The sequence below is a fragment of the Canis lupus genome, chromosome 31 (genome assembly GCF_048164855.1).
Source record: "Canis lupus baileyi chromosome 31, mCanLup2.hap1, whole genome shotgun sequence".
Taxonomy (NCBI): domain Eukaryota; kingdom Metazoa; phylum Chordata; class Mammalia; order Carnivora; family Canidae; genus Canis; species Canis lupus.
The window spans coordinates 40,709,440-40,736,075 of record NC_132868.1 but is presented as its reverse complement, the minus strand read 5'-3'; the positions used below and the strand labels follow the sequence as shown (position 1 = coordinate 40,736,075).

Below are 26,636 nucleotides of genomic sequence, written 5' to 3'. Positions count from 1 at the left end.
ATTTATAATTTTTTGTGGTTTAAATATCACATCAGGGGTGCCTGAGTGGTTGAACTCAGTGGTTGAGCATCTGCCTTTGGCTCCAGGGATGACCCCACGGTCCCAGGATCGAGTCCTGCATTGGGCTCCCCATAGGGAGCCTGCTTCTCCCTCTACCTGTGTCCCTGCCTCTCTCTGTGTATCTCTCATGAATAAATAAAATCTTAAAAATAAAATAAATAAAATAAAATAAAATAATATAAAATAAAATAAAATAAAATAAAATAAAATAAAATAAAAAAATAATAAATAAATAAATATCAGATCAGAATTTGGAAGGATTCACAGAACTGACTTCTACTAGCAGGAACTCAGAAGCTGACCTGAACCATCCCAGCACGCCACTGGGGCACTTGCACCTGGCTTTTTTTTTTTTTTTTTTTTTTTTAATTATTATCATTTTATTTTATTGTGTTTTGTTTTGTTGGCTTTCTGTACCTGGCCTTTTAAGTGGTCAAGCACTACATTACTCAGGGCTTTCCTAGAAGGTTGAACACAGAAACGGGTATGCATTAGAGGTCTGGGATGAACCTGGTACCCAGGCCTTGGCCACGTTGAGAAAGAGTCAAGGAGGAGGAGAGAGGAAGAGGTGGGTCACAGTGAGAGGGAGATGAGGGCAAGAGCAGTTCACAGAAAAGCCAGTGATGAGGAAGTTGGAAAGTGAACATAAGGGCTCTGAGAGAGAGAGAGAGAGAGAGAGAGAGGGAGAGGGAGAGGGAGAGGGAGAGAAGAAGGACGGAAGTGGACATGGGTTTATGGCATGACAGACGGGGGAAAGGAAACCAGTACTGGACCATTCATGTCCTCTGTGCTGGACACAGTACCGTGGAGATCGCATCGGCTGCATCCAGTCTACCTTCGGAACACTCAAGCTTGGGAGGTACCTCAGCCCATCTCGCAATGAGGAAACCTGAGTGTAGAAGATCCACGCGTTGCGCGAGTGCTCATGGCAGCGTGGGGCCAGGCAGTTAGCAGCTGCTCACCTAACCGTTTCTCCGAGGAGCCTGCCAGCTGCAGGTGGACAGTGCCTAGAGTGCCCCTGGGTGTCACTTGGTTCCCTGTGACTGGCACAGGAGAGGCGCCCAGGATGTGTCTGCTAAGTGTGGGCTGCCTCTTGTCAGATTAGCGACACCCAGGTGGCTGACGGCTGCATTAGTCGCCTAATCTTTCACTACCAAATTAAAACATACGGAAAAACAAATTAATGATCACAGGGCACTTTATTTAATAAATGATACTCAGCTTATTAAGGTAAGGATATTGAAGGAGTCGCAGATTCATTCGAGAGAATTCTTCCTGGAGGCCACGAAAGTAATAGAGGACAGAAATCGGCTTCTTTTAAAATCAATTAGATTAGTTTATTGAAATAGTACGTACACCTAAGGATCAACTTTTCCGCGTTATCTTTCTAGCCCTGAAAAAATGGAAATTGCAGCACCTACTGAAATGCGGTAAATGTTATTCAAAAGGTATTTATTATTTATTTATATTTATTTATTTATTTATTTATTTATTTATTTATTTATTTATTTATTTTCATTCATGAGAGACACAGAGAGAGAGAGAGAGAGAGGCAGAGACACAGGCAGAGGGAGACGCAGGCTCCATGCAGGGAGCCCGACGCAGGACTCATCCCCGGACTCCGGGGTCACGCCCTGGGCTGAAGGCAGGCGCTCAACTGCTGAGCTACCCAGGCTGCCCAAGGTACATATTTAAATACTAGCACTTCATGGAGATTAAAATATAAATTAAATTTGCTAAGAATGTTACATTCTCACTTAACTCGGGATGTGGTTATGCTTTAAATCATGTCAAAACTAAAAACAAAAATGCTGACCTAGACTTTTCTGTCAGATAACACATAATTAGGATGATTCAGAATCTTCAGAAATAACTTCAGGCAAATTAGAACTTTGTAGTCAAACACGTTCTCACTAAAAATGCCGTATTTGTTTTCATGAAGGGGGTTGGGGGTGGGGGGGTCACTGCACTTTAACTGCTTAGCTGAACTCAGCTGTGTTTTAAGACTTTTATGTCATAAAATAGGCTTCTGCTCTGTTTCCCGGGTAGAAGATGTAACGTCTCCGACAAACATGTAAGTCCAGACAACATGTTGTGATAGGTCACTCCTGGGTTTGTAAATGCTTCCGTCTAAATGTTAAATATGGGGAAAAAAGCAGTACGGACTTGAGATATGTGGAAGTTAAGCCCGTAGTGATGAGGTTCAACTACAAGAGCAGCACTTGGGGATCCGCCGTGCTGAGTCGGCTAAGGCATGGGCTCGGGCGACCGGGGAGAGGAGGTCACACGGGCCGGGCCCTGCCTGCAGATCCCTAAAGGACACCCGCACCGTATACATACAGGGGCTCAGGGACTCCCACCTCACAACTGTGCTCTGCTGACCAAGAGCCGGATTCCACGGGAGCAAAAGCAGGGACACAGATAAAACACAAAAGCATTCCCAGCGCTGAAAGCCTGCGTGCACCAAGCTCCCATGTTCTCCGTTGGTGGGACAGTAGTGGCTTCATCTTCTTACCCAGACAACAAAAGTCTAAATCCTTCAATTCCATTCCACTCCTTTATTTAGCTTTCTGATCACTTGTTATCTGTAACAGGAATCCCTCCCAGCCAGATGCATACAGCTCTGCCTTTTGCCATAACGCTTGGCAAGCTGACTTTTGTTTGAAACTATTAAAAGAGAAAGACAAAGGTTTCCTCGCTATGAGAAAATAGACAGCTGATTTTAAGAACCTGGAGGACTGCAAGCAGCTTTTTCTTTATCTTTTTCTTTATTTTTTTTTCCCTTTTTAAGACTGCTTGATACAATCCAATATAGTGTTTAGATTTCAGGTGTTAAAAAAAAAAATTTCAGGTGTTACACTAAAGCTTGATATTTTATGAGTTGAAATGATTCGTCACTGTGCATTCAAAAACAAAATATTTACTCCTAGTTCCTTTGAGCTTTTAGTTTTCAATTCAAAATCTGATATTGAATGTACTGAACTATGTTGAATATACTTTATTATTTATTCATACTCATTGAATATATTTTATTATTTATTCATACTTAACAAGGCATTTTCCTCTCTCGTGATTACTCTTTGTCACATTAAACACAAGACAAGTAGATTACGTTCAGACAATGTGACATGAAGTTTGTACTTTCACGTCATGACATATAGTTCTCATATTTTAGTTTCTCCCATTTAAATGTGTTTCTTTTATGCCACGTCATAACAATAGCTAACACTTTCTGGGTGCTTTCTACGTGCACTCAGTGCACTCTACTCGGTTTGCATCATTTCATCCCCATGGCAACCAGGGGAGGTACTATCACTGTTCCCCTATACAGATGAGAGCACTGAGGCTTGGAGAACTACAATGACCAACCCACAGTTGTGCAGCTAATTAGGGAGGATGCAACCGTGGGCTCTCTGGGGAACGGGATAATAATAAATGTGTTGAGGACCATCTATCTTAAGCACGGTTAATGAGTTGTTGAAAATAAGTCTCGCCATAAAACTGCATTACTTGCCTTTATTCTCAGACACAAAATAATACTTAACAGAAATTCCCAAATCTATAAAGTGTATTAAAGTGAAAACAAATTCTCTGTTCAAAAATATAAACACGGTGGACTCAAATCTCACCGGCCTCTATTAAATATAATCGTTTCCTTTGCCTTTCTGCATCTGGGTGGGTTTCACAGAGGACAAAAGAGATAATTGCACAGAAATTATATAAGGCCATATATTCTTTTTATAAAACTGACTAGGCATTGTCAGCACTCACTACCAGTGTCTTTAACAGTACGATGACATTATAGTTGATATCTAACTTTTAGTAAAAGTATAAATCACTGTTTATTCCCTGAAGCTAACCTCACTCATGCTAAATTATTTATGGATCCATTTTAATATGTATTTTGCATGTGACAGGACAACTCTCCTTAGGACCCCTTTCCTGACCCACCTGTCATTATGACGGGGTAAACAATGTCACCTTTCTAGCGCACAATGAATTACAAAGAAGTTGCAAAGTACACCATCCATCATGCTGGCACTAAGTAGGTTTTCGAAGTAGATCTCAGAGATCACAAATGCTGTTTAGACCGTTACCAGAAAGCAAAAATTGGAAGCTTATACAAAGTGGTCATATGATGAATGGACATGACAGCTCTTCAAAGAGAAGGGGCACTCCTCTTCCACAAATAACCTTGTCAAAAGCAAAAGTAGTGGGGAGCCTTGCTGGCAGTCAGACCAGAATAATTTACGCACTTGTTAATGGCTCAGCCTGATAGAAATTCATGCAAATACAATGTACTCAAAATCAAAAAGTAGGTATGTCTGAATCATCAGCAGCAACCTCTCAAGCTTGATTTTAATTAAGAACGGTCTGAAGAGATACGGAAAATCACCCACATTCTATTAGTTAGAATATGTGAGTTTTAATGGCACATCAGTCTAGAACATGTATATGAAATATATGCAAATATTCTACATGCATATAAAATAGTCACCTAGAAATTGCTTTGCTTTTGAAAGTCATAATGCATGGCTTGAGCTTTTAAAAAATCAACATCAATAAATTTATTGATATAAATATTTAAATTATTATGTACTTAGTATATTAGATTTGAATTATTTATATGATCCCGAAAATAGTTATCGTTAGTGTCTTCATCTAATTCGCACGGTTGATTTCTCAAATTATGTTCTTCAAATACAAGGTGTTTGTGTTATCCATAATTGCATTTTAGTTCCTTTAACACTGCTCCCCTTTAGTTAGGCCTATATTTCAAACCTAAAATCTATTTCTACATTGACAGCTACGTTCATTTTTCCCTTTTAAAGCTTCTTCAAATCTTTGTCAATACTTCTTTATTAAAAACAACAGACTTACAGTATTTGTAAGTGGCGGACGGTCCCAAAATGACTTACGTCTTCGTGGGCAGTTAAGTAGTTCTATGATTCTGCAGTAGACTTTGGTTTCTTTTAGAAGAAACCACGAAAATTCAAACATTTATGACTGGTAAGATAAATGTGTAGAAAACTCTCAGAGATGTAGCTACAGGGGAACACAGAAAACCAACCCAATTGCCCAGGGGATTAGTAGAGGGCCATGCTGAGGAAAAGAGGAACACAGTTGCGATTTCATGGCTTTTCCATATCTCCTGGGTCAAGGAATAATAAATAATTTGCCAGAGCAAACTGAAAAGCAAATAAATGGGGGTGATTCCAGAGACCGACTTGAGCTCCTGGGGTTTTTATTGTTGATCTGTGTTTGGGACATGTTTTGTTTTAAGGCCCATTGATTACTGTGCTGAACCAATGGGAGTTAAGAGGGTGCTGGAAATGTGTGGGGCCAAAGAAGCTTTGGGAGACCAGAGCTTCTGAACCAACAAAAGAGGGCTGGCGGGCTCCCTCCCATCATTGCTATCAGAAACAGTATCTATTAATCAAATCAAGTTACACGAGTCCCATCTTACAAATATTACACACATCTAATATTGTATTAGCTTTTAACCAATCGTAAGGCTTTCCATGGCAGTGGTTATTATGCACTAAAAGTCAGAGGATGACCCACTGGAATACGAGCGACGCTGAACCACCAGTAAAAGAACTCTCCCACCCTTCCAACAACTAGAAATCAAACAAACCACAAAAGCAAGATTGTATCTGTGAAGTCACTTCAAATAATTTAAATATTTAATATATTAATCAGAGCTAATACAAGAGAGTCTTACAAAGCTGTGCCAATAATCAACAACAATCAGAAACATGGTATTATTCCATTTGTCTCAAAGGAGGCAATCGAAAGGCTTGTAAAAAAAATAACTAAATGTGTGTATTAAAAAGGTATTTTTACATGGAGACAGAAAATGCGCCTTTAATAAAGGAAAGATGGCCAATTACTTGTTGTATCTAACTGGTATATTGTCTCTACTGTGGGCCAGGCTCTGTCCTCCCAGGTTTCATATATCACCTAGTTTAATTTTCAGAATCACTTTATAAAGTTGGCACTATTATTATCCCCATCACGGAAATGAGGGAACTCAGCCCTAGATGGGTAAGTGGCAGTGGGTAACTAGGGACTCAAGATTTGAAGCTAGGCTGTGTGGCCCAGGAAGCCACGCACGTCAGCTCCAAGCCAAAAGAACTGGCTAAGCCAGAAAAAGTAAAGCACCTGGCCCCTTTTCTCCTGCGTTTTCCACCAAGAAGGCAGAAGCCTTGTATTTCAAACCCTAAATCTGTGAATAGTCACATCTATTTTACACTTCTTGTCTGCGCACCCAACCTCGAACACAACCCGCCTCCGTTTCTATTCCTTCTGTCCGATCATCAGTCCATTAAAATCTGCCTCCTCAAGAACCCAAGAAGGAGATGAACTTGTCCGATCCCAACCTGGCAAAATGTGAATGACTCAGTCACACGTTCAACACGTTCGAATTAAATTCTTCCGACGTGTTTTCGCTTTCAAAATATGACAAGACAACAAGGTCAGGCGATCCCAATCATCCTTCCCCTTCCCTGGCACCTCCACGCTGAGGCCATTTAATGGTTACTTTCTCATGCTGCATCTTGCCAGGGAGTTCAATTTAGATGAAAGCTGTTGTTTTCTAATTCCATTTCACTGTAAAATGACAGAGACAAATGGTCGTATTACCTCGAGAGCTCCTTTGGCAGAATAGGCTGCGTATGAGTAGAGCAGGTCTTGGCCGCCGCGCGTCCTGGGTTCCTCGCTGCAGGGCCGGCCGCTAGGATGGAGGCATTGGCCGCTGCTGCTCAGAGTCACAGAGCTGGCCCCCGGGCCCGGCAGGTTGAGCAGCACAGAGTAATTCACAAACTGTACGTCTTCTAGGCCCAAAGCAGTCCAATGAGTCTTGATCTTCTTTGAAATCTCTGTGTCATCTTCACTTTTATACAGTTGTACCAAATTTCTGAAAGAAATTAAAAAAAAACACACACACTCTAAAAAAAAAAACAAAAAAACCGAAAAATATTCTGTTGAGTTATAACCATTGAATATATGAACCATTAGGAATAGATGCAGGGTATGAAGGATGAATGGGGACAGGACGCCAGGCAAGAAACACAGTTTGTTGGAGGTGATGAGCCTGCAGAGAAATTACACCGAATCAAAGCAGAATGAATTAAGTTCTTAAATTAAGAACTAATAAAGCACGATGGGATTGCAGGGGAAAAGAGTGATTAACGCCAACTGGTTCTTTTATTAGTTCTGATCTTTCTATGGATATCAACATAATCCATTTAAAACTCAGTTCCAAAATTAGGAGTCGTGCCGGTGGAGACAGTTTTGTACTGCGATTAGTGTGATTCCATATAGAGCTATGTGATGAATCTATAATTATTGCTTTTTAAAATGATACAGAGAGGACACTTTTGATACAATTACATGCCAGATTTCATGAGACTATGAGCACGATGATATGCAATAAAATCTGTATATCATGGCAAAACCAACCACAGATTATCAAATCAATAAGAAATTAATTTTTGTGTGTACTTGCTGTAGTCCATATATTTGTTCCCATGCCTCTTCTGAAATCCAAAGAAAGGGAGACAGAACATAAAGACTCCTAACTCTGCGAAACGAACTAGGGGTGGTGGAAGGGGAGGAGGGCGGGGGGTGGGGGTGAATGGGTGATGGGCACTGAGGTGGGCGCTTGACAGAATGAGCACTGGGTGTTATTCTCTATGTTGACAAATTGAACACCAATAAAAAATAAATTTATAAAAAAAAATCCAAAGACACTTTTTGTCAGTGACGTTTTTTGCTTATGACATCCTAGAAGCCAAAGATATTTGTAAAAAAAATATATGTGTGTGTGTATACGTATATATATATATATATATATATATATATATATATGAACAGAACATAGAATAAATTGGACATGGGAAATTTAAAAATAATAATCCAGTAAAATTTGTTTTGGGCTGGGATGCAAAGGGACCAGTTTCTTTTTTGGCAAAAAAAAAAAAAAAAAAAAAATAAGGATCTTCTTTAAAAAAAAAAAAAGGATCTTCTTATAAGAACTTTATTGCTATCCAAAAAATTGGCTAAATGAATATTACCTAACTGGATAGTATGTTTTTTTTGGCTCATCCCATTATTTTTCTCACACATACTTGATTCTTTATGACCTTATTTATTCAATAACCCCCAAATGAAACACATCTGGAAAACGAATATGGAATATCCGCATCGGGAAAAAATACATAATATGATAGTGTAGAAAAGCATTACTGGAGACAAAAAAAATAAGGCTGTTGACACAGCTAAAAGCAAGAAAATGCAATAATAAATAATTTCCCAATTTTTTCTCAGTTATTTTTCTTTTTTTATGATTTATTTATTTATTCATGAGAGACACAGGGAGAGAGGCAGAGACACAGGCAGAGGGAGAAGCAGGCTCCCTGCGGGGAGCCCAATGTGGAACTTGATCCCGGGACCCTGGAGTCACAACGTGAGCTGAAGGCAGATGCTCAACCACTGAGCCACCCAGGTGCCCCTCTCAGAGTTATTTCTATTTTTTTTCTTAATAATGTATTTTGACAATGATCAATGCCATGCAAATGTTATGAAAGAGCTGATTGAAAGAAGTTCAGTTTATATTCCAAATAAGACCGGTCTGCCTTTCGGTTTTGTGTGTGTGTGTTTGGCAGGAGAGCCTTTTTGAATCATTGACAAATAAAATTTTATATATTTAAAGCGTACAATACTATTTGATCTATATGTACACTATGAAATTATGACAATCAAATGAGCACATACATGACTTCAGCAGCTACCTTTATGTGTGTTGTGTGTGTTGAGCACATCTAGGATCTCCTCTGTTAGCAAATTTGAAGTATACAATGGAGAATTATTTTTTTTAATGGAGTATTATTAACTGTAGTCACCAGGCTGTACGTAGATCCTCAAAAATTATCCATCTTATAGCTGAAGGCTTATCTCCCCTGGACCAGCTTCTCTCCCTTTGCCTCATCCCCAGTCGGTTGGTAACTCTGGTTCTACTCTGTTACGGTGAGTGTGTTTGTTGGGTTCTTTTCTGCTTACACACGTAAGTGATGCTCTGCAGTATCTTTCTCAGTCTCTGTGCTATTGCACGTATCCTCTGAGATATCTACGTTATCCCAGAAGGCGTGATCTCTTTTTTTTTCAAGGTTGAAAAATATTCCACTGCACATCCATCCCACGTTTTCTTTATCCAGTCGTTCATCCGAGCACTTGGGTTGTCTTCATACTTAGGGTATTGTGAATAATGGGGCAATGAACACAAATGCAAATATCTCTTCTAGATACTAATTTAATTTCCTTTGGATACATACCCAGGAATGGATTGCTAGATCATATGATGGTTCTAGTTTTAATTTTTGAGGAACATCTATACTCTTTTCCATAATGGCTGTACCAGTGTAGATTCCCACTATCTGTGGACAAAAGTTATCTTTCCTTTACATCCCCACCAGCATGTTTTGTTATATTTTTTTATTTTTTTTTTAGTAATAGACATCCTAACAGGTGTAAGGTGATATCCTGTGGTTTTGCTTTGTATTCCCTGATGATTAGTGATGTTGAGCACCTCTCACATATCAGTTGGCCATTTGTATATTCTTTTTGAGAAATGTTTATTCAGATCCTTTGCTCATTTTTTAATTGGACTATTTGCACAGCTTTTTTTTTTGGCTACTATATAAATTTATACAATTTATAATTGTATAAATTCCTTAGAACCCCTTGTCAAACATATGTTGTATAAATATTTTTGTTCAATCCACAGGTTCTTTTCATTTTCTTTGTTGTTTCCTTTGCTGTGCAGAAGCTTTTTAGTTTGAGGTAGGCTCATTTGTTTATTTTTGCTATGTTGCCTTTGCTTTTGTTGTCATATCAGTAAAAAAAAAAAAAATAGCTGCAAGGACCAATGTCAAGAAATATTCCTTTTCTTCTAGTTCCTGGTCAGCCTGCAGCACCCTTGCAGTGGTGGTGATATTGGTATCTGAGGTATGAGCACCCACAGAGCGACCACAAAGCCAGGGTCTAGAGTATAGGCACTTAAAGAGTGACAGTGGCTCCCGAGCTCCAGAGCTCTGGTAAGCCCACAGCAGTAGTGGCTCCGGCGCCTGAGCCTCAGGCATATACAGAATGTCAGCTATGTCCAAGCCTGAATTGTGGGGACACGTAGAGCAGCCAAGGCTCTAGGTTTGGGGAATGTCCCTGGGTGGGATGTGGAGGCGGCTGTGGTCCAATGGATTGTGCGGTAGTAGCTCTTTCCAGTAAAAGAGGGGCATGGTAGCATCTCCCTCTCCTTGGAATCTGCAGCAGCCTCTGATTACCTCAGGGATGGAAGCTGTTGGCGTCCTCCGAGGAGCAGGCCACTGAAGCTTGTACCAACGAACATCATGGGGTCTCCACGGTGAACCTATGGGGAGTCTGTGGCTGAGGCCCTCAACAGGCAAAGACTGCTCGAGTCCTCCACGGAGTAGGCCACTGGGAACCACGGTGGCATCTGCTGCATGGTTGATACCAACAGCCTCTACCTTTCTTCCTGGCTCCTAACCATTTCTGGATGTCTCAGCTAAGCTGATCGCCGCAATCCTTTCTGTACAGTTAATTCCCATCTCTGGCTCCAGTGTGTTGCTGTATATTCTTAAGTGGACTCTTGAGCCCTCCCACAGCTATTTGGATTCTTGGATAGTTAACTGTTATTTCTGGGGAGATGAAGATTGGTATATCCTACTCCCTCATCTAGGTCTCTATCCTGTTCTTTTGTTCCTTTACCTGATTTCCGTACACAGAGACACAGGCAGAGGGACTTTACTTTACCGTCCTCTTACTTTAGTGCTACTAAAATTCTCTCTGCACTACTTGGGATAGGACAGGTAAACTGAGTTGAAACTTAGTTTGAAGAGAAAGTTATTTAGAAAAACGTATCAAGAGCATTCTTTTGTAATATGCATAGAGTTGCAGAATGCATATTTATGCAAATTTATCTGTATACGGTCAAAAGTCATAGAAATAAAGAAATGTCAATTAATTAGGTTTTTTTTTTTTTCTCTTTTACCCAGTTAATTGATGAGTTGAATCCATCCGAGAGTATGTACAATTTTTAATCTGCCATTTGTTTTGCTGGTCTCAGTTCCAAAGTGCTTTATGGTATAAGCAACTCAAAAAAACATTAAATTCTTCAAGGTGCATATGTTATACAAGACGGCCTTAAAAAGTAAACCAAATACTTCTTTAAGGAGCTCCACAGAAGAAGTAGTAATATGTCCCAATGCTGGATAATTTCTAAGTATTATTAAGCACTAAGCTAAAATTCCTGAGGAGAGGATATCTACATTCTCTACCTCATTATGAATTAGTATATGTGTTGTGTAGTATAATTTCATTTTTTAATATTATGAACAAATTTAATAAATAAAGAACATATAGCATATAAAAAGTATAAATAATAATGAAGGAACAACCTAACTTATGAAATACAATATCTCTGATATTATTGAGGTCCCCTCAGTACTCTTTATTCCATCACTTAGTTTGGCCTCCTAGGGTAACTGCCCCCCAAAATCTGATTTTTTTTTGTTTCTCATTGTCTTCTTTGTGTAGATTTAATATTTATGTACGCATATGGCCTTAACAATTCACTCCTTCTTTTTTATTGACACTTTTTTCCAAAGATTGATTGATTGATTGATTGATTCATGAGAGACACAGAGAGTGAGAGAGGCAGAGACACAGGCAGAGGGAGAAGCAGGCTCCCTGCGGGGAGCCCGACATGGGACTCGATCCCAGGATGGTAGGATCATGACCTGAGCCAAACCCAAGCCCAACTGCTGAGCCACCCAGGCATCCCTCACCCTTTATTTTTGAATGCTCGCTTTTATATAATTGGCAGTTATTATATGTGCTCATTTTTTCCAGCTTTATTAAGATAAAATTGGTATCAAACATTGTATGAGTTTAAAGTGTTCAACATGTTAATTTGATGCACTTATAATTTCAAAATGATTCCCACGGTAGTGTTAGCTAATATCTCTGCACATCACACAACTATCATTTCTTTTCTGTATTGAGAACATTTAACATCTAGCCTCTTAGCAACTTACGGCATGGTGATTATAGTTAATATAAAGTATTCTTTTGTGATGTGCTTTTTTCACTTACTCTTAGACTTCTGAAATTCCTCATTTGTTTATTGATTTCTGAGATAAGTATTTTAAAATTGTTCCCAGCTTTCCATTATTATAAAAGAATGAAGTTATAATACAAGTAAGAGAGGAAGATAATAAATCATTAGCTAAACTATTTTCTTTTTTAAAAGCAGAAAATAGACACAATTGGAAAATAACTAACACACAGAAGTAACTTAAAAAAAATATGAGAACATCACAGCTCGATGTGAATCAGCTTTCTATGAACACGTGGATGATAGAATTCTTTCTTGGTCTCCCATATCCTCTCCCTGCCCAGTGCTTCCTTCATGCCTTGTAGGTCAACATTTGGACTTTTATCAAGTCCCATGGTTCCTCGTTGTTTTAGGTTCAGTCAGTGGGAAAGGCATGAGAAGAGCTATTGCCCCCTGGACCTCTTCTTCCTCCATTGAAGGGCACTGGAATAAATTAATAAATGAAGGACCATTCTTGTTCATATTTCCTGACAGACATACCAAAGAGTTTCTCTAGCCAAGGAGGGCATATACCTGTACTAGTAAGACATGCCAACATGCTTTTATTTATTTATATTCAAGATTTATTTACTTACACCTGACGTGGTCCTTGAACTCACGAGCCTGAGATCAAGAGTCATGTGCTCTGTGGAAGAGTTCTGGTTATATTCCTATCTGCTCTGCATGGAAGTTCTGATCCCTCCATCCCTCACCAACACTTGATTTATTTTATTTTATATTTCTGCCAACGTGGTGGGTGTGGAATTGTATATCATTACTTGTTTAACTCAAAGGTACCATTACTGGGTTGGAGGGTAGGCTATGTAATTTTACAAAACATTTTATACCACAAGCATTATTGAAGAGGTCCTATTTTCATTATATCTAATTTTTGCTAACCAATGAACATAAAATTATATACCAAGATAGCTTTCAGATATTTTTCCATAATTATTTTTTTTCTTTTATTTATTTATGATAGTCACACAGAGAAAGAGAGAGGCAGAGACATAGGCAGAGGGAGAAGCAGGCTCCATGCACCGGGAGCCCGACGTGGGATTCGATCCCGGGTCTCCAGGATCGTGCCCTGGGCCAAAGGCAGGCACCAAACCGCTGCGCCACCCAGGGATCCCCTCCATAATTATTAATAAGGATATTTTCATGTATTATTGAGCTATCTATGTTCTCCTTTCTGGGCTGTGACTCTGTATTTTGCCCACATTATACAAGTTTTTCTATATTCTGGAAAATTCTTTTTAGGTCATTTATGACCCTTTGTTCTACCAGTTTTGGGCTACTCTTTAATTTTCAATGTCTTATGACGAACAGAAGTTTATCATTTCAATGTACACAATTTTAACACGGTGCAATGGTCTGTACACTTTCTTGATGGGCTGAAGAAATCCTTGTCAAACTCGAGGTAATAAAATGATTCTCATTTTTTCCCTAAAGTGTTAAGTAACTTGTTTTTAAACATTTTGATGTCTCCCTGGAATGTGTTTGTGTCTATTGGGGGTGGGGAATGAGGTGGGAATTCAATATAACTTTTTTCCCCATATAAATAACCCGTCTAGTGACCTTGATCATATTCTTCACCAACGTGCAATGACACATCTGTCATTTATGGATTTTCATGGGTGTGTGGGTCTGTCAGGGCTCCCCAGTCAATTCCATCAGTCTTTTTGATCCATCTCCATTATAATATGCTATTTTAATTAGTTTTATTTTCTAATACATGTTAATATCCAAATGGCAATTCCTCCTACTTACGCTTCCTTACGAACATCTTCACTATCCTTTCTCTTCCATACTAATAATGGAATGAGCTTATCAATTTCCTTGTCAAGATTGTGCCTGGAATTACTCTGAGACTGAAGATCAATTTGAGGAGAAATGTCATCCTTATAATAACATAAATAAGTCCTTAATAAATCAAGCACCAGTAAATGCTAACACAAGTTGTTTTAAAATTAAAATATTTTTTCTGCTTATTGCTGGTACATAGGGATCCTATTCTGTTCTATCAAATAATCCTAAATTCCATTATTAAATATAATATTCTTCAAGTTTTCTACATAAAAATTATGTGATAAGCAAATAATGAAGGTTTTATTACCTCCTTTCTAGTCACTTATAGATGTCATTACTATTTTTTTATTACTAAGAAGGTTAAAGTCTCCAGAAAATATCTAATAAAATATTTAATAAGGTGTGACAGTGGTCATCTATTTCATATTCCAAATATTAGGTTAAAGATGTTCCTCCCTTTCTTATTTTGATAAAAGATGTCTTACGAATTAATATTAAATTTTATCATAAATTCTGATGCATTTATTAAGAATCATATTATCCTTTTCTTTAATATGATGGATTACAGTAATTGATGTTTTAGCATTCAAACTTGAATTCTTAAGATTAACTTTTACTTAGAACGCATTATAATTTTTGTCTATTATATGATTTATTTTGCCAACATTTTGTTTATAATTTTCATGTCTATTTTTAGAAATGAAGGTGGTAGACAATGTTCCTCTCAGGCATCATTTCTGTCTGATTTTGGCGTGAAGTTATATAAACCTCATAAAATGAGATAGAAGGTGTTCCTCTTGGTTTGTTCTCTGGGAGAGCTTGAATATGATTATAATTTTTGAAAGATAGGAATTTTCCTAAACTAAACATTGTCTGTACTTGGTGCTACGTTTTGGTCCCCTTGGGGATTTCTTTTACTACTCTGAAGCTCAGGATCATAGTGTTTTAAAGGAAGTTTATTATAATGTATACAGTATCTGTGTGTTTTTCAGGGTATTTATTTTTAAATACTACTCAAGCCAGAAAGGCTAATTCGAGTACCCAGCTTATATGTAAGACATGATTTCTTTGTAAGTACTGATCACTATTCCCACAACATCCAAGCAGGGAAATCTGCAAAAGCAGTTAAGAATTATGATCCATGTTCATATTTTCTCCTGCAGACCTATAACATAGATAATTTATTCAAAATTGATTGATGTGATATCATTTTGTACATTACCCAACCTGATAGAAATTATTTAAATCTTGTATATTATGATGGTTGACTGGATTTAAGGGAAAATGAAACCCCTTCATAGTAATCTGAAGAGAACCACTATATCTATATCTATCTATATCTATATTCATAATAAATGATATCCTGAAAAACGTTAACAAAGTTTTTGTATACGTATGGCTATAAAATCACTGATCTTTTAAAAAATGATAGAGGGAACACTATTTTTAATAAATATTACTCAATGGGGCATCTGGGGGGCTCAGTGATTGAGCATCTTCCTTTGGCTCAGGTTGTGATCCTGGGGTCCCCAGATCGAGTCTCGCATCAGGCTCCTCGCAAAGAGCCTGCTTCTCCCTCTATGTCTCTGCTTCTTTCTGTGTCTCTCATGAATAAATAAAATCTTAAAAAATAATAATAAAATAAATATTACCTAACGGTCCAAATCATTAATAAGTTAATAAATACTTGTTCAAATCCAATTTTCCTAAGATTACTTCTTAATTCTGTTCCCTTTGAAACTATATTTTAAATTTGTCAAATTATTTATAATGATCTTCCCCCCAAAAAAAGGCTTAAGTAGGCTATGAGAGTTCCATGTTCTGAAATTATGTAATCTTTAAATCTAGATTGTTCTAATTAAGTCAGTGCCCATTAACAAAAAGTCTTATTGATACAAATGTCTTAATCAAAGTATTCTAGTCAGTAATCATTTCTAACTCACTTAGAATATTAACATGCTTAAATTTTATTAAGACTTTCCATCATTTTTCTTAACCTTTTCTCCCCCACAATAGGTATTTTGGTATTTATGGTGAACAGTTCTGTTATAATCGGGTATTTTGCTATATTCAAAGACAAATGTTATTAAGTAATTAACTGCGATGTAATCTCAATTTACTAATTCCAGAGAAAGCTGCAAAAACAAGAAGTGTGTCACCTAAAATCACAAGGTATTTGACAGAAATTTTACTTTGCCTTAATTTTTAAAATAAGAGTTTCCATGGGCCAGTAGTCTTGGCAGGCAGCATAATGAACTGTCATGCCTGAGACTTGAATTTGGAAGTTTTGCATTAGCATTCCTTTGGCCAGTGGAGACTGGAAATGGGAGGATTTTGGCTTTGGTAGGCAAAATTCTGTTTATATCAATGTTCAACACCTGCTACTGGATGAGCCACAGAGCAACAGCGATGTTAGAATTGGAGGAAGCGATGCATGTAGCATTCCTAGTACCAGAGCGAGTGCCAAGATTACGTTGTAAATGAATGGCGAAAGAAAACATCTAAAGAAACATAACCAGCAGAGAAAAACCCAGCACGTTTACTGAAAGTTCACTGAGACTTTATTACGTGTGTATAGAATAACATACACACACACAAGCACTGCTGCTATACCAAAAAAAATAAGAAATGTCCTTAAAGTTATTATCTGAAATGTAGTAAAAGTCTTTAAATTTTTTACTCTATGTGTAGAGTGAATTTAAACACTAAAGCGTGTCCTGTGAAATTCTCCCACTTGCCTCATTGCTCTTCAAGGGGCAAACACTGATCTGCTTTCTGTCACTCTAGCTTAAATTTCATTTCCTAGAATTTTATGTAGATTCATATAATAGGACTGAATTTTGTCTGGCTTTATTCACTCAGCGTGCTTTCTGAGATTTATCCATGTTGTTTTACGTATCGATGATGCACTTTTTTTTTTGGATGCACTTTTTTATTGCTGTTTTCCATCTTCCTTTCTTATCTTATTTATTGCTGAAATATTTATTCATTCACATTAATGGACAATGAGGTTAGTTCCATTTTTTTTGACTATTGCAAATAAAGTTACTATGAGCATTAAAAATAACTAAATAAACACTAAAGCATGAACTGATTTTTTTTATCTCTCAATTTTGCTTTGGGAAATATAAAGACTAAAACACACGGTAAAATTCTATCATCACACATAACATCAAGAAATTAAGTGGGTAGGAGAAAGCAGCAGCATCCTCTCACCTTCCTTGCCAGCCAGCCACTAGCATCATGTAAAATGATTACGCGCTCAACTATTTCTTACCTTCTAGAATAACATACTAATTGTAAATCATGTACTGGGTATATATTATTAGGACTGAAAATATTGTGCAGACTCATTACACAAAAAAAATTCCTACTGTCACCATTTTATAACAAAGGAAATTGAAAACCAGGTAATGCAAGCAAGATGGAAAATGTTCCAGATTAAATATGTCAGACTTTTACTATACTACATTGTATTTCAGATATCCACCCTAAGCTAAGTAGTTTAGCTCTTTGGAAGGAGCATTTAATCTCACAATTTTAGGCACTTTCTATAGGCAATAAAGACACCTGAGTGTTATGAAGCACAGTATTCTGGGTAAAATAATTAAAAGTCAGATGGTATGAGGCTGAAAGAAAGGCATCTTTAATGCTTGTGAGAAAGCAAGATTTGGGGAAATCAAAAGAACTGTTTCAAGAATACAATACACCAAATTTCAGAGTTGGGGAGCCATCTAATCAAGAAAGAAGAAAACTGCTTCTTACACATTTCTTTTGAAAAAATTCATCACGCAAGTAGATTATCTAAAGGACATCTGACTATCCCCTCTCTGTGTGACCCAGGAGAACATGGCACATAACTGCTTGCTTTGCAAGTTATGGATGGATGCTGATGGCCTTGGTGGCCTCCAGCTAAGTCCCCAGCACAAAGATCAGTAAGTACTTATTTAATTAATTTGACGTTTCTTTCGAAGTTATGCTTCATAGACAGCAAAATACAAATATTGAAAAACAGTAAAATAAGCTTTATTAAAAAGCAGAACACAGAGGAATACAATAAAATACCAACCCATCTGTTATGACCCGAGGTGGGGAAAAAAAGTCAAGTGGTATAATTACGTCTTTCACCCTTGCATATACTTGTATAGGAGATAACTTCATCTCTAGCATATTTGGATTACAATTTAAAAATATAGTAGTGGGATGCCTGGATGGTCAGTTGGTTGAGTGTCTGACCATTGGTTTCAGCTAAGGTCATGATCTGATAAATAGTGTCTGGTCTCTGAAAGTCTCTCTTTCTCTGTTTTTCAGGGAGAATTGTCAAAGGTTACTTTTCATATTAAATCATCTTAACTTATCTAAGCCAAATCTAAAAGAAGACTCACAAAATGGTGAAGTTAATCCAATCAGTACGACATTACAAATCTTTCCTTTTGGGAGGTGAGTGGGGGAATGGGGTAATTGGGTGATGGGGGTGGAGGAAGGTACTTGATGTAATGGACACTGGGTGTTGTATGCAACTGATGAGTCACTAAATCTACCCCTGAAACTAATAATGTAGTCTATGTTAACTAAATTTGATTTAAATAAATAATTTTAAAAAATCTTTAGTTTCATCTGCTAGATTGTCTAACACAATGACATAAACTTGGATGGTAACAATGCTTCACCGGGACTTATGATTTGGAGTCACTACTCCATGATCCAATGTTTCTTTAGGTAACTGAATATATTACTAAATAAATATCAGGAGAAATACTTAATTTCATTAAGATTGTAACAAAAATGGTCAATCTCCATACTTCAGAATGAGCATATTTACTGATAATTTTTTAAGTACCTAAAACACGAACATGATTATCTTTTCTTGACATTAACACAAAATCAATCATTGTTATTAATTTTTAAAAATATAAGCTTTTTAAGGTCAAGTAATGAGTCATCTCAACACATCCTTAAACTCTAACTACAATGGCTTGCACCTAGTGAATGGTAACCATAACAAATATTCAGTAACTATTTTTTACTAAATAAATGTCTTTAAGACTACATTAAAAAATATAATTTTGTCACAATATACATGTATTTTAGTTTATTTTCCAATATAGGAAATTAAATCTTGAGTTCTAGTGCAAGGCTGCCCAAAACAATGAAGGTATTTTATATAATGGAAGGGCTAATATACATCTATATATGTATCTATATAAATAGATAGGGATTACAAGATTTTATTTATTTGAGAGAGAGAGAACACACAGCAGGGAGAGTGTCAGAGGGATAGGGAGACGCAGACTCCCCACTGAGGAGGGGGCCTGATGCAGGGCTCGATCCCAAGCACCCTGAGATCATGACCTGAGCCAAAGGCAGACATGACTTAACTGACTGAGCCACCCTGGCACCCCAGAAAGTGCTATAATATTTTTTAAATGATTTTTAGATATTGTCTTTCTGTGATACTGAAAATAGGTTTAGGCTATTGACAGAACAGTGATCAAAACAAGTAAGAATTTAAATATTACTCATCACTTGTTAATCAAGACTACCTTCCTTCATGGGCAAGCTCATTCTAGCAACCTAGAATAAAATCTTGTCCATGAAGTTCTACTCACTACATGACAAATTGCATAAATCATGGAAAAAAAAAAAAGTTAATACACCCAACTTCATGAGATGAATTGGAATCAATCTGTGGAGACGTCTGGTCATTGAAAATCATGACAAAAATGAAAACTCAAGATGCTAAAATGATAGGAAACAAGAGAGTTTTGACAAGAAGAGCATATTGCATGTTGTGATATTTGAATAAGCTGTCACTTACGTACTTCATCTTTATTGTACGTATGGGGAAAAAACGAGCCGCGCTGAGCAGTACTGACGTTGGTATATTTCTGATATACTCTATTCCTACTGGGCCACAATCTAATCTAATGAATAACATGAGACATTAGACAGCTGACTATCCACAAAAGTTAGTGGGTTAGTGGGTGGAGGGGGAGTTAGTGGGTGGTGGGGGGAGATGGGACCCTTGGGAAGAGTAGGACAGACAGTGGAAAGGTTCTGGATGTCGGATTCAGCAAAAGAGGGCTTAAATTCTGATTCTCACATACAAGCTAGATGACTGTGGGCATATTGATAAGCTTTGGAACCTCAGTTTCAACACTGTAATACGTTGAATACTAACATTTTACATGGTTGTTTTTTGCTTGTTTGTTTTTTGAGAGCATTAAATGAGAAAACATATGAAAAGCGCTTAAGCACAGTCTCTAGAACTTCCAGGCACCTAAAAAAATGTTACTTTTCTTTCTCTTCCTTTGCTACGTGATCTGTCCTGAAACAGGAGTAATAGAATCTACTTTCCTAAAAGAACTACATCAGAAAAAAAAAAAAAAAAAAAAAAAAATATATATATATATATATATGAACTTAATTTTGATTTATGGAGGGAATTATAAAGATCTACTTGACATCTTTCTCTTTTCCTCTCAAAAAATTCATGATATCAGAATATATTGACACATGATATTTGGATTCTAGACACTGGATTCAAATTTTGATATATTTTCTTTTGTACAAGTCATCAACAGGATAGGAACATAGTGAGAAAGCTAAATTTAGAAGCAAGAATCTTCTGAAGCCTGGGTGGCTCAGTGGTTAAGTGTCTGCCTTTATTTAGCTCAGGACGTGATCCTGGGGTCCTGGGATCGAGTCCCACATTGGGCTCCCCTGCAGGGAGCCTGCTTCTCCCTCTGCCTGTGTCTCTGCCTCTCTTTCTGAGTCTCTCATGAATAAATAAATAAAATCTTTAAAAAAAAGAAGCAAGAATCTCAGATTATTGATTATTTTTCATCGAAAAATTAAAATCATCTCTCTTTAAGAAAGGTAGAGGGGGCGAGATAGAAAACACAGATAAGCAAAGGTTAAAAAAAAAAAAATGATCCTATCAGGAAAATGCCCTACAGGTAATCAGAAAACTGTACTACTAGTTGGTAAGATTAAATTCACAATTCAAATGCTTTTGAAAATAAAAATCCTTAATAGTCACTGCTATGTAAATACTGCCACCATTCCCAACATTTTCTGAGGGCTTGCTCTCTACCTGCTATGGGTTATATTCATAAACTCAAATCTGGCACATGGAATTTTAGATTATATTAAAATGAGCCTAGAAAAAAATTAGAATATTTCATGAGTTTTAAGAAAAGAGATCTAGGGGGCCTGGGTGGCTTAGCCAGTTAGGTTGCTAAACGTCTACCTTTAGGCTCAGGTCATGATGGATGACCTGGATGAATGGAGTCCAGTGTTGATTTTGGGTGTTGGATGCTCAGCAGGAAGTATGCTTCTCCGTCTCCCTCTGCCCCTTCACCCTCCTTAGTGAGCTCAGGCTCTCTCTCTGTGTCTCTCTCTCTCTCTCTCTCAAATAAACAAAATCTTAAAGAAAGAAAGAAAGAAAGAAAAGAGAAAAGAGATCTATAAAGAGTCCCTTTTCACTGGCCCAGGGCAAATAACTGGTACCTCATGAGACAACTTTCTAATCCGGTGGTTCTCAAAGTTTGTGGTCCAAAACCCCATGGAGAGTGCAGTCCCCGAGCCCCTTAAGGAATCTGTAAGATCATCAGTTATTTTTGTAATAATGCTAAGATGTCATTTGTCTTTTACTGTGTTGAAATATGAACTGATGGTGCAAAAGCAACAGTGGATAAAAACTGCTGGACTTTTGGCACTGGTTTAAACGGTAGCAACAGTGGTGCCTAATAATCATTGAATTCTCCATTATCATCCACTTGCAGGAAAAAAAAGAAAAAGGTCAGTTTCACATAAGATGAATATTGATGAATCTCTAAAACATACTAATTTTATTAAATCTCGAACTGGAGCACACATCTTTTTAATAGTCTGTCATAAAATGGGAAATGCACATAAAGCACTTTTGCTGCACGCTGACATGTAGTAGTCTCCAGAAAAAGCACTTGTTTTAGTTGTGAGCTGATCTAATGTTACTTTTCATGAAACACCATTTTTACTTGAAATAATAACAAATAGATGAACTACGATAGATCAAGCTTTGGTAGTTGGAAGACATTTCTCAAAAGTAAGCAAAGAATGACTTGAAGAAAATATCAGGTTTTGGTGCCAATGAAAATATTTATGCTTTATACTAAGAATTTTTGAAAATTTGCATTTGTCACAATGAGATTAAAAATGTGTGATACATAAAAATGTTTCTGATGAAATCAGTGATAATATGAATCAATGTGGTCTTTCTGTTGCATAATGAAGTATGTGAATATTGGGAAGACCCACATTACTAAGTGAAGCAATATTTTCCAAGTGAGCAATGTATGGCACAGAAGTGTTCATGCAGGGGAAGACCCAATTAAAATATATGATTGTCCATTTTATTTTTTAATACAATAAATTATGAAAAGTTTATTAATATGCTTTTAGATTCTATGCTGCACTATTAAGAAACTGCCACCTGTTAAGTTTTGATATAAATTTTAAATATCCAGTAAAGCTTTCAAAATATATTACCCTTTTCCAACCACATATGCATGTAAGGCCAGATTTCCTTCATACACTTCAACTAGATCAACATATGCAACAGACTGAATACAGATGCGGATATGAGTCAATCTTTTTTTTTTTAATTTATTTAATTTATTTTTTTATGAGTCAGTCTTCTATAAATCCAGACCCAAGATTTGAAAAATAAACAATGCCACTCTTCTCACTAATTATTTTCTTTGAAAAAATATAGTTTTATAAAGTATTTTAGTTTGTTAGTATGTTGCTGGATTTCTATCATTTTTTTAAAGATTTTTTGTATTTATTTGAGAGAGAGAGAGATAACAAGAGCAATTGGGGGGACAGAGAAGGACTAGCAGACTCTGCACTGAGGACAGATCCCAATGAGGGGCTCGATCTCAGAACCCCGAGATCATGACCTAAGCTTAAATAGAACTGGACGCTTAAGCCACTGAATCACGTAGGTGTCCTGGATTTCTATCATTTTTGAATAAATTAATCTTTTCAAAATTTCTAAGTTTTAATCCAAATATAATAATTATGCACATATAGAACCTTCATTAGCATAAGCTCTTACAGATCTCAACAATGAAGACTATAAAGTGGTTGTGAGACCAAAATATTTAAGAACCACTGCTCGACCCCATGCTTCAATGTAGATAGTAATGCGAGGTGGCTAGAAACATCTGTGAATAGACTACGTAATATGCATTTCCCAGTCCCGAACCGAGATGCCAGTTCACAGAGGCTGGCAAAACGGGCTGGCAGCCTCAAGTCTGGAGGATAGATCAGTAAGTGAAGGTGCAGAGAACTGTAAATTTTCCAATAAGAACAGAGAGAGGAACATTTTTTTGAATCAAGCCAAAGATGTGTTTTTATATACGTGTGTGTCTAGCTTCATACAACTGGCTGCATTATCAGTGACGCTAATCCAGTTGATGAAAGCACACACAGGAGGCTGATATGGCCTCAGATCAAGGAATAAATAAACAGCAAAACTCTCATCGATGAATATTGACTACATGCAGGAAATATACAAGCTTCTATCCGGCCGAATCTGACAAAACCAACTTAACTTCTTTGGCACCTTGTACTGACCCCCACATAGTTCGTCCTTAGGTACCCATCCTAACGCTCCCCACTGACCCACCAACATAACCACTGAATATCTGGGAAGCAACCATATAGGTAGCAGCTACTGTGTGGCTGATGTGGATAAGTGGTTAACCAAATACACAAATGCCATGACTTCCAGTTATGTTGGATAGGCTTTAAATTTTATAAACCAGGGTCACTTGGGTGGCTCGGCCAGTTAAGCATCCAATGCTTGATTTCCGCTGGGGTTGTGATCTCAGGGTGATGAAATCAAGCCCTACTTGCTCAGCACAGAGCCTGCTTGGGATTCTCTCTCTCTCTCTTCCCACCACGCCACCCTCACTCTTAAAATAAAATAAAATAAAATAAAATAAAATAAAATAAAATAAAATAAAATAAAATAAGAAAAGATAAAACAAAATAAAAATAAAATTTATAAAGCAAAATTTGAAAATATGCAAATTCACAATGATAGCTGGCAATCTTAACAAACCTCAGTAACTGATAGAATAAGCAGAAAATGAAAAGTTAAGGAGTAGACAACTTGAATAATATGATTTTGAAAACTGATCTGTTTAACATATAAGGGAAACTATACCCAAAAACTTCCGAAAAGCACATGAAACATTTACTAAACAAGTCTCAACAAACTACAAGACACTAACATACAGATTGTATGTTTTGAATGCAGTGGAATTAGGATGGAAACCAGTAACAAAAATATGAGCAGAAAATCCCAGTAGCTTGGACATTATATAATCCTTTTTATTAACCAATAAGTCGAAGATGAAATTGAAATAGAATTTTTTTTATAGATTGTATTTATTTATTCATGAGAGACCCAGATAGAGAGGTAGAGACACAGGCAGAGGGAGAAGCAGGCTCCCTGCGGGGAGCCCGATGAGGAACTCGATCCCAGGACCCTGGGGTCACGACCTGAACCAAAGGTAGACACCCAATGGCTGAGCCACTCAGGTGCCCTGGAAAATATTATTAAATGAGTGATAATGAAAATATGGGGAGCAGCTAAAGCAGTACTTGAATAAAAACTTATGGCTTCAAATAAATATATAAGAAGGCAAAAAGTCAATGATTTAACTTTCATTTCAACCAATTAGAAGCATAACATAAAAAATTTAAAAGAAGAAAATAAGAAAAGTAAGAAAATGAATGCAATAGAAAACAAATGTACAAAAGAAAAAATCTACAACTCTCTGATATGCATTTTGGGTCTTTTTTTTATAACCCATGAGTTTTTAATATAGGTCTTTTAATTTATCTATTATGGAACATTTACGCAATATGTAAATGTTATATATTTATATAATATTAGACATTTATATAAAATGTAAATATAATATGTAAATATTATATAATAATGAATTATGTAATAGATAAAAGAACTAAAAAGTATGCTTCATTTTATCCTAAAAACTTGGCCAACAAAGAACGGAAATGTAGCATAATGATTTTCAGAAATCTGGTCAAGCTATTCATCAAATGCAATTAAATTAACATAAACATTATCCATCCATGTTCCTTTGCTCTGTTCTGAGTCTCTAGCGTTTCTATGGCTTCTATATCGACAAATTATGATACAATTCCTCTCATTAGCCAATACGTGTGGAATTTCCTAACAAATACAAACTACAATGAAGACAAACATGCAGAGAAAAATAGAAGGAAGAGTATAAAGGAAATGGGCTAATATTTTAGAGCCCAATACTCTAAGTCCTTGTTTTCATTCTTGGAAATACAGACACAAGCTTATTTTCGCGTAAGCCTACAATTGCTCAAGGCCACATAATGTGGACGTCGTTATATAGTTAAACTGGAAGTTCTGATTTTTCTTATAGTTGGCCACTACTCGTTTCACAGCCATAAGAATATTACATAATTATATTGAATTCCGTTAAGCTAACTGTGAGAAATAAGCCCCAACCAAGCAACTTCTGTTAATTGCACCTTTAGTATTACTTTCCATGGATGGCCAGAGTCTATTTTTAGTATCTTTAAAAATATATGCATATATTTCCAAATTAAATCATGCTGTTAGGGAATACTTGAACTAATTTTTGGTCCATATGAAATGAACAGAACACAAACGTTTGAGTCCTAAGCAAGAAAGTGGTGCAGAGCAGAGTTGCTACTTCTGCTTGTTATTTTTGGAAAGCCAAAGCTTCTGTGAGGACTGCAGACTAGAAATGAGCACATGTTGTTGCTGGGCAAGCTTTTCTCAGTATTTCTCACAAAGATCTGAAATGTCCTTATTTTTATATTCTTCTAGATCTCCCTCTGTAGGTTTTATGTATTTGTGACTAGCGAGGCTGTACTTAGCACATACATAACCAGGGATAAGTGAACAAAATTATTCTGATGTTTTTCTGAATTCCAATAATATTGTTGACAGAACATGAAAACAATAATACACAAAACACCTGAAGCATGCACGAATCAATGTTTCAGGTATGTTCCAGAGGCTGAAAGCTTGTTTCCTTCAAACAGAATTTGGTGTTTCCATATCTTATGAGAACCATTTACTAACATTTAAAACTGGGATTCTATTCATTATATAATGTGGAGTTAATAAAGCAGTTTAAAAGATTAAAAAAATATAAAAAAATAAAAATAAATAAATAAATAAAACTGGGATGCTAAAAAAAATCTGAAGTTTCTGATCCCTCTTTTTACTGTTTTCTTTTTTCCATTCATTTTTAAATTTGAAGATTTGATATCACCAGTCTGGAATTCTTGCTTCTCAATAGTCTGCTGGAATGGGGGAGTGCTCAGCTGTTTCAGACAGAGGAGCAGTTCTGCAGTTCACTATGGACCTCGATCCCCAACAGCCTAGCACTTATTCACTTTATTTTACATCATCTACTTGTCCAAGTAGGCTTTTTAGTTTTTTGAGCTCCTCCCTTACAGTACATCCTTTCAAATGGCAACTGTTTAAAGAATCATCTACATTTTTCAT

The 26,636-nt window shown here is 36.8% G+C and overlaps 1 protein-coding gene across 5 annotated transcripts in view; it reads right to left on the bottom strand.

Moving 5' to 3' along the window:
- The window catches only part of NAALADL2 (N-acetylated alpha-linked acidic dipeptidase like 2), an 880,805-nt gene that overhangs the window by 501,066 nt on the left and 353,103 nt on the right, over nucleotides 1–26,636 (bottom strand). For all 5 annotated transcript variants that reach the window (XM_072808120.1, XM_072808121.1, XM_072808122.1 and 2 more), the window contains exon 3: nucleotides 6,706–6,979. In XM_072808120.1, the coding sequence (XP_072664221.1) occupies nucleotides 6,706–6,979 (274 nt within the window). The remainder of the gene's footprint in view (nucleotides 1–6,705; nucleotides 6,980–26,636) is intronic.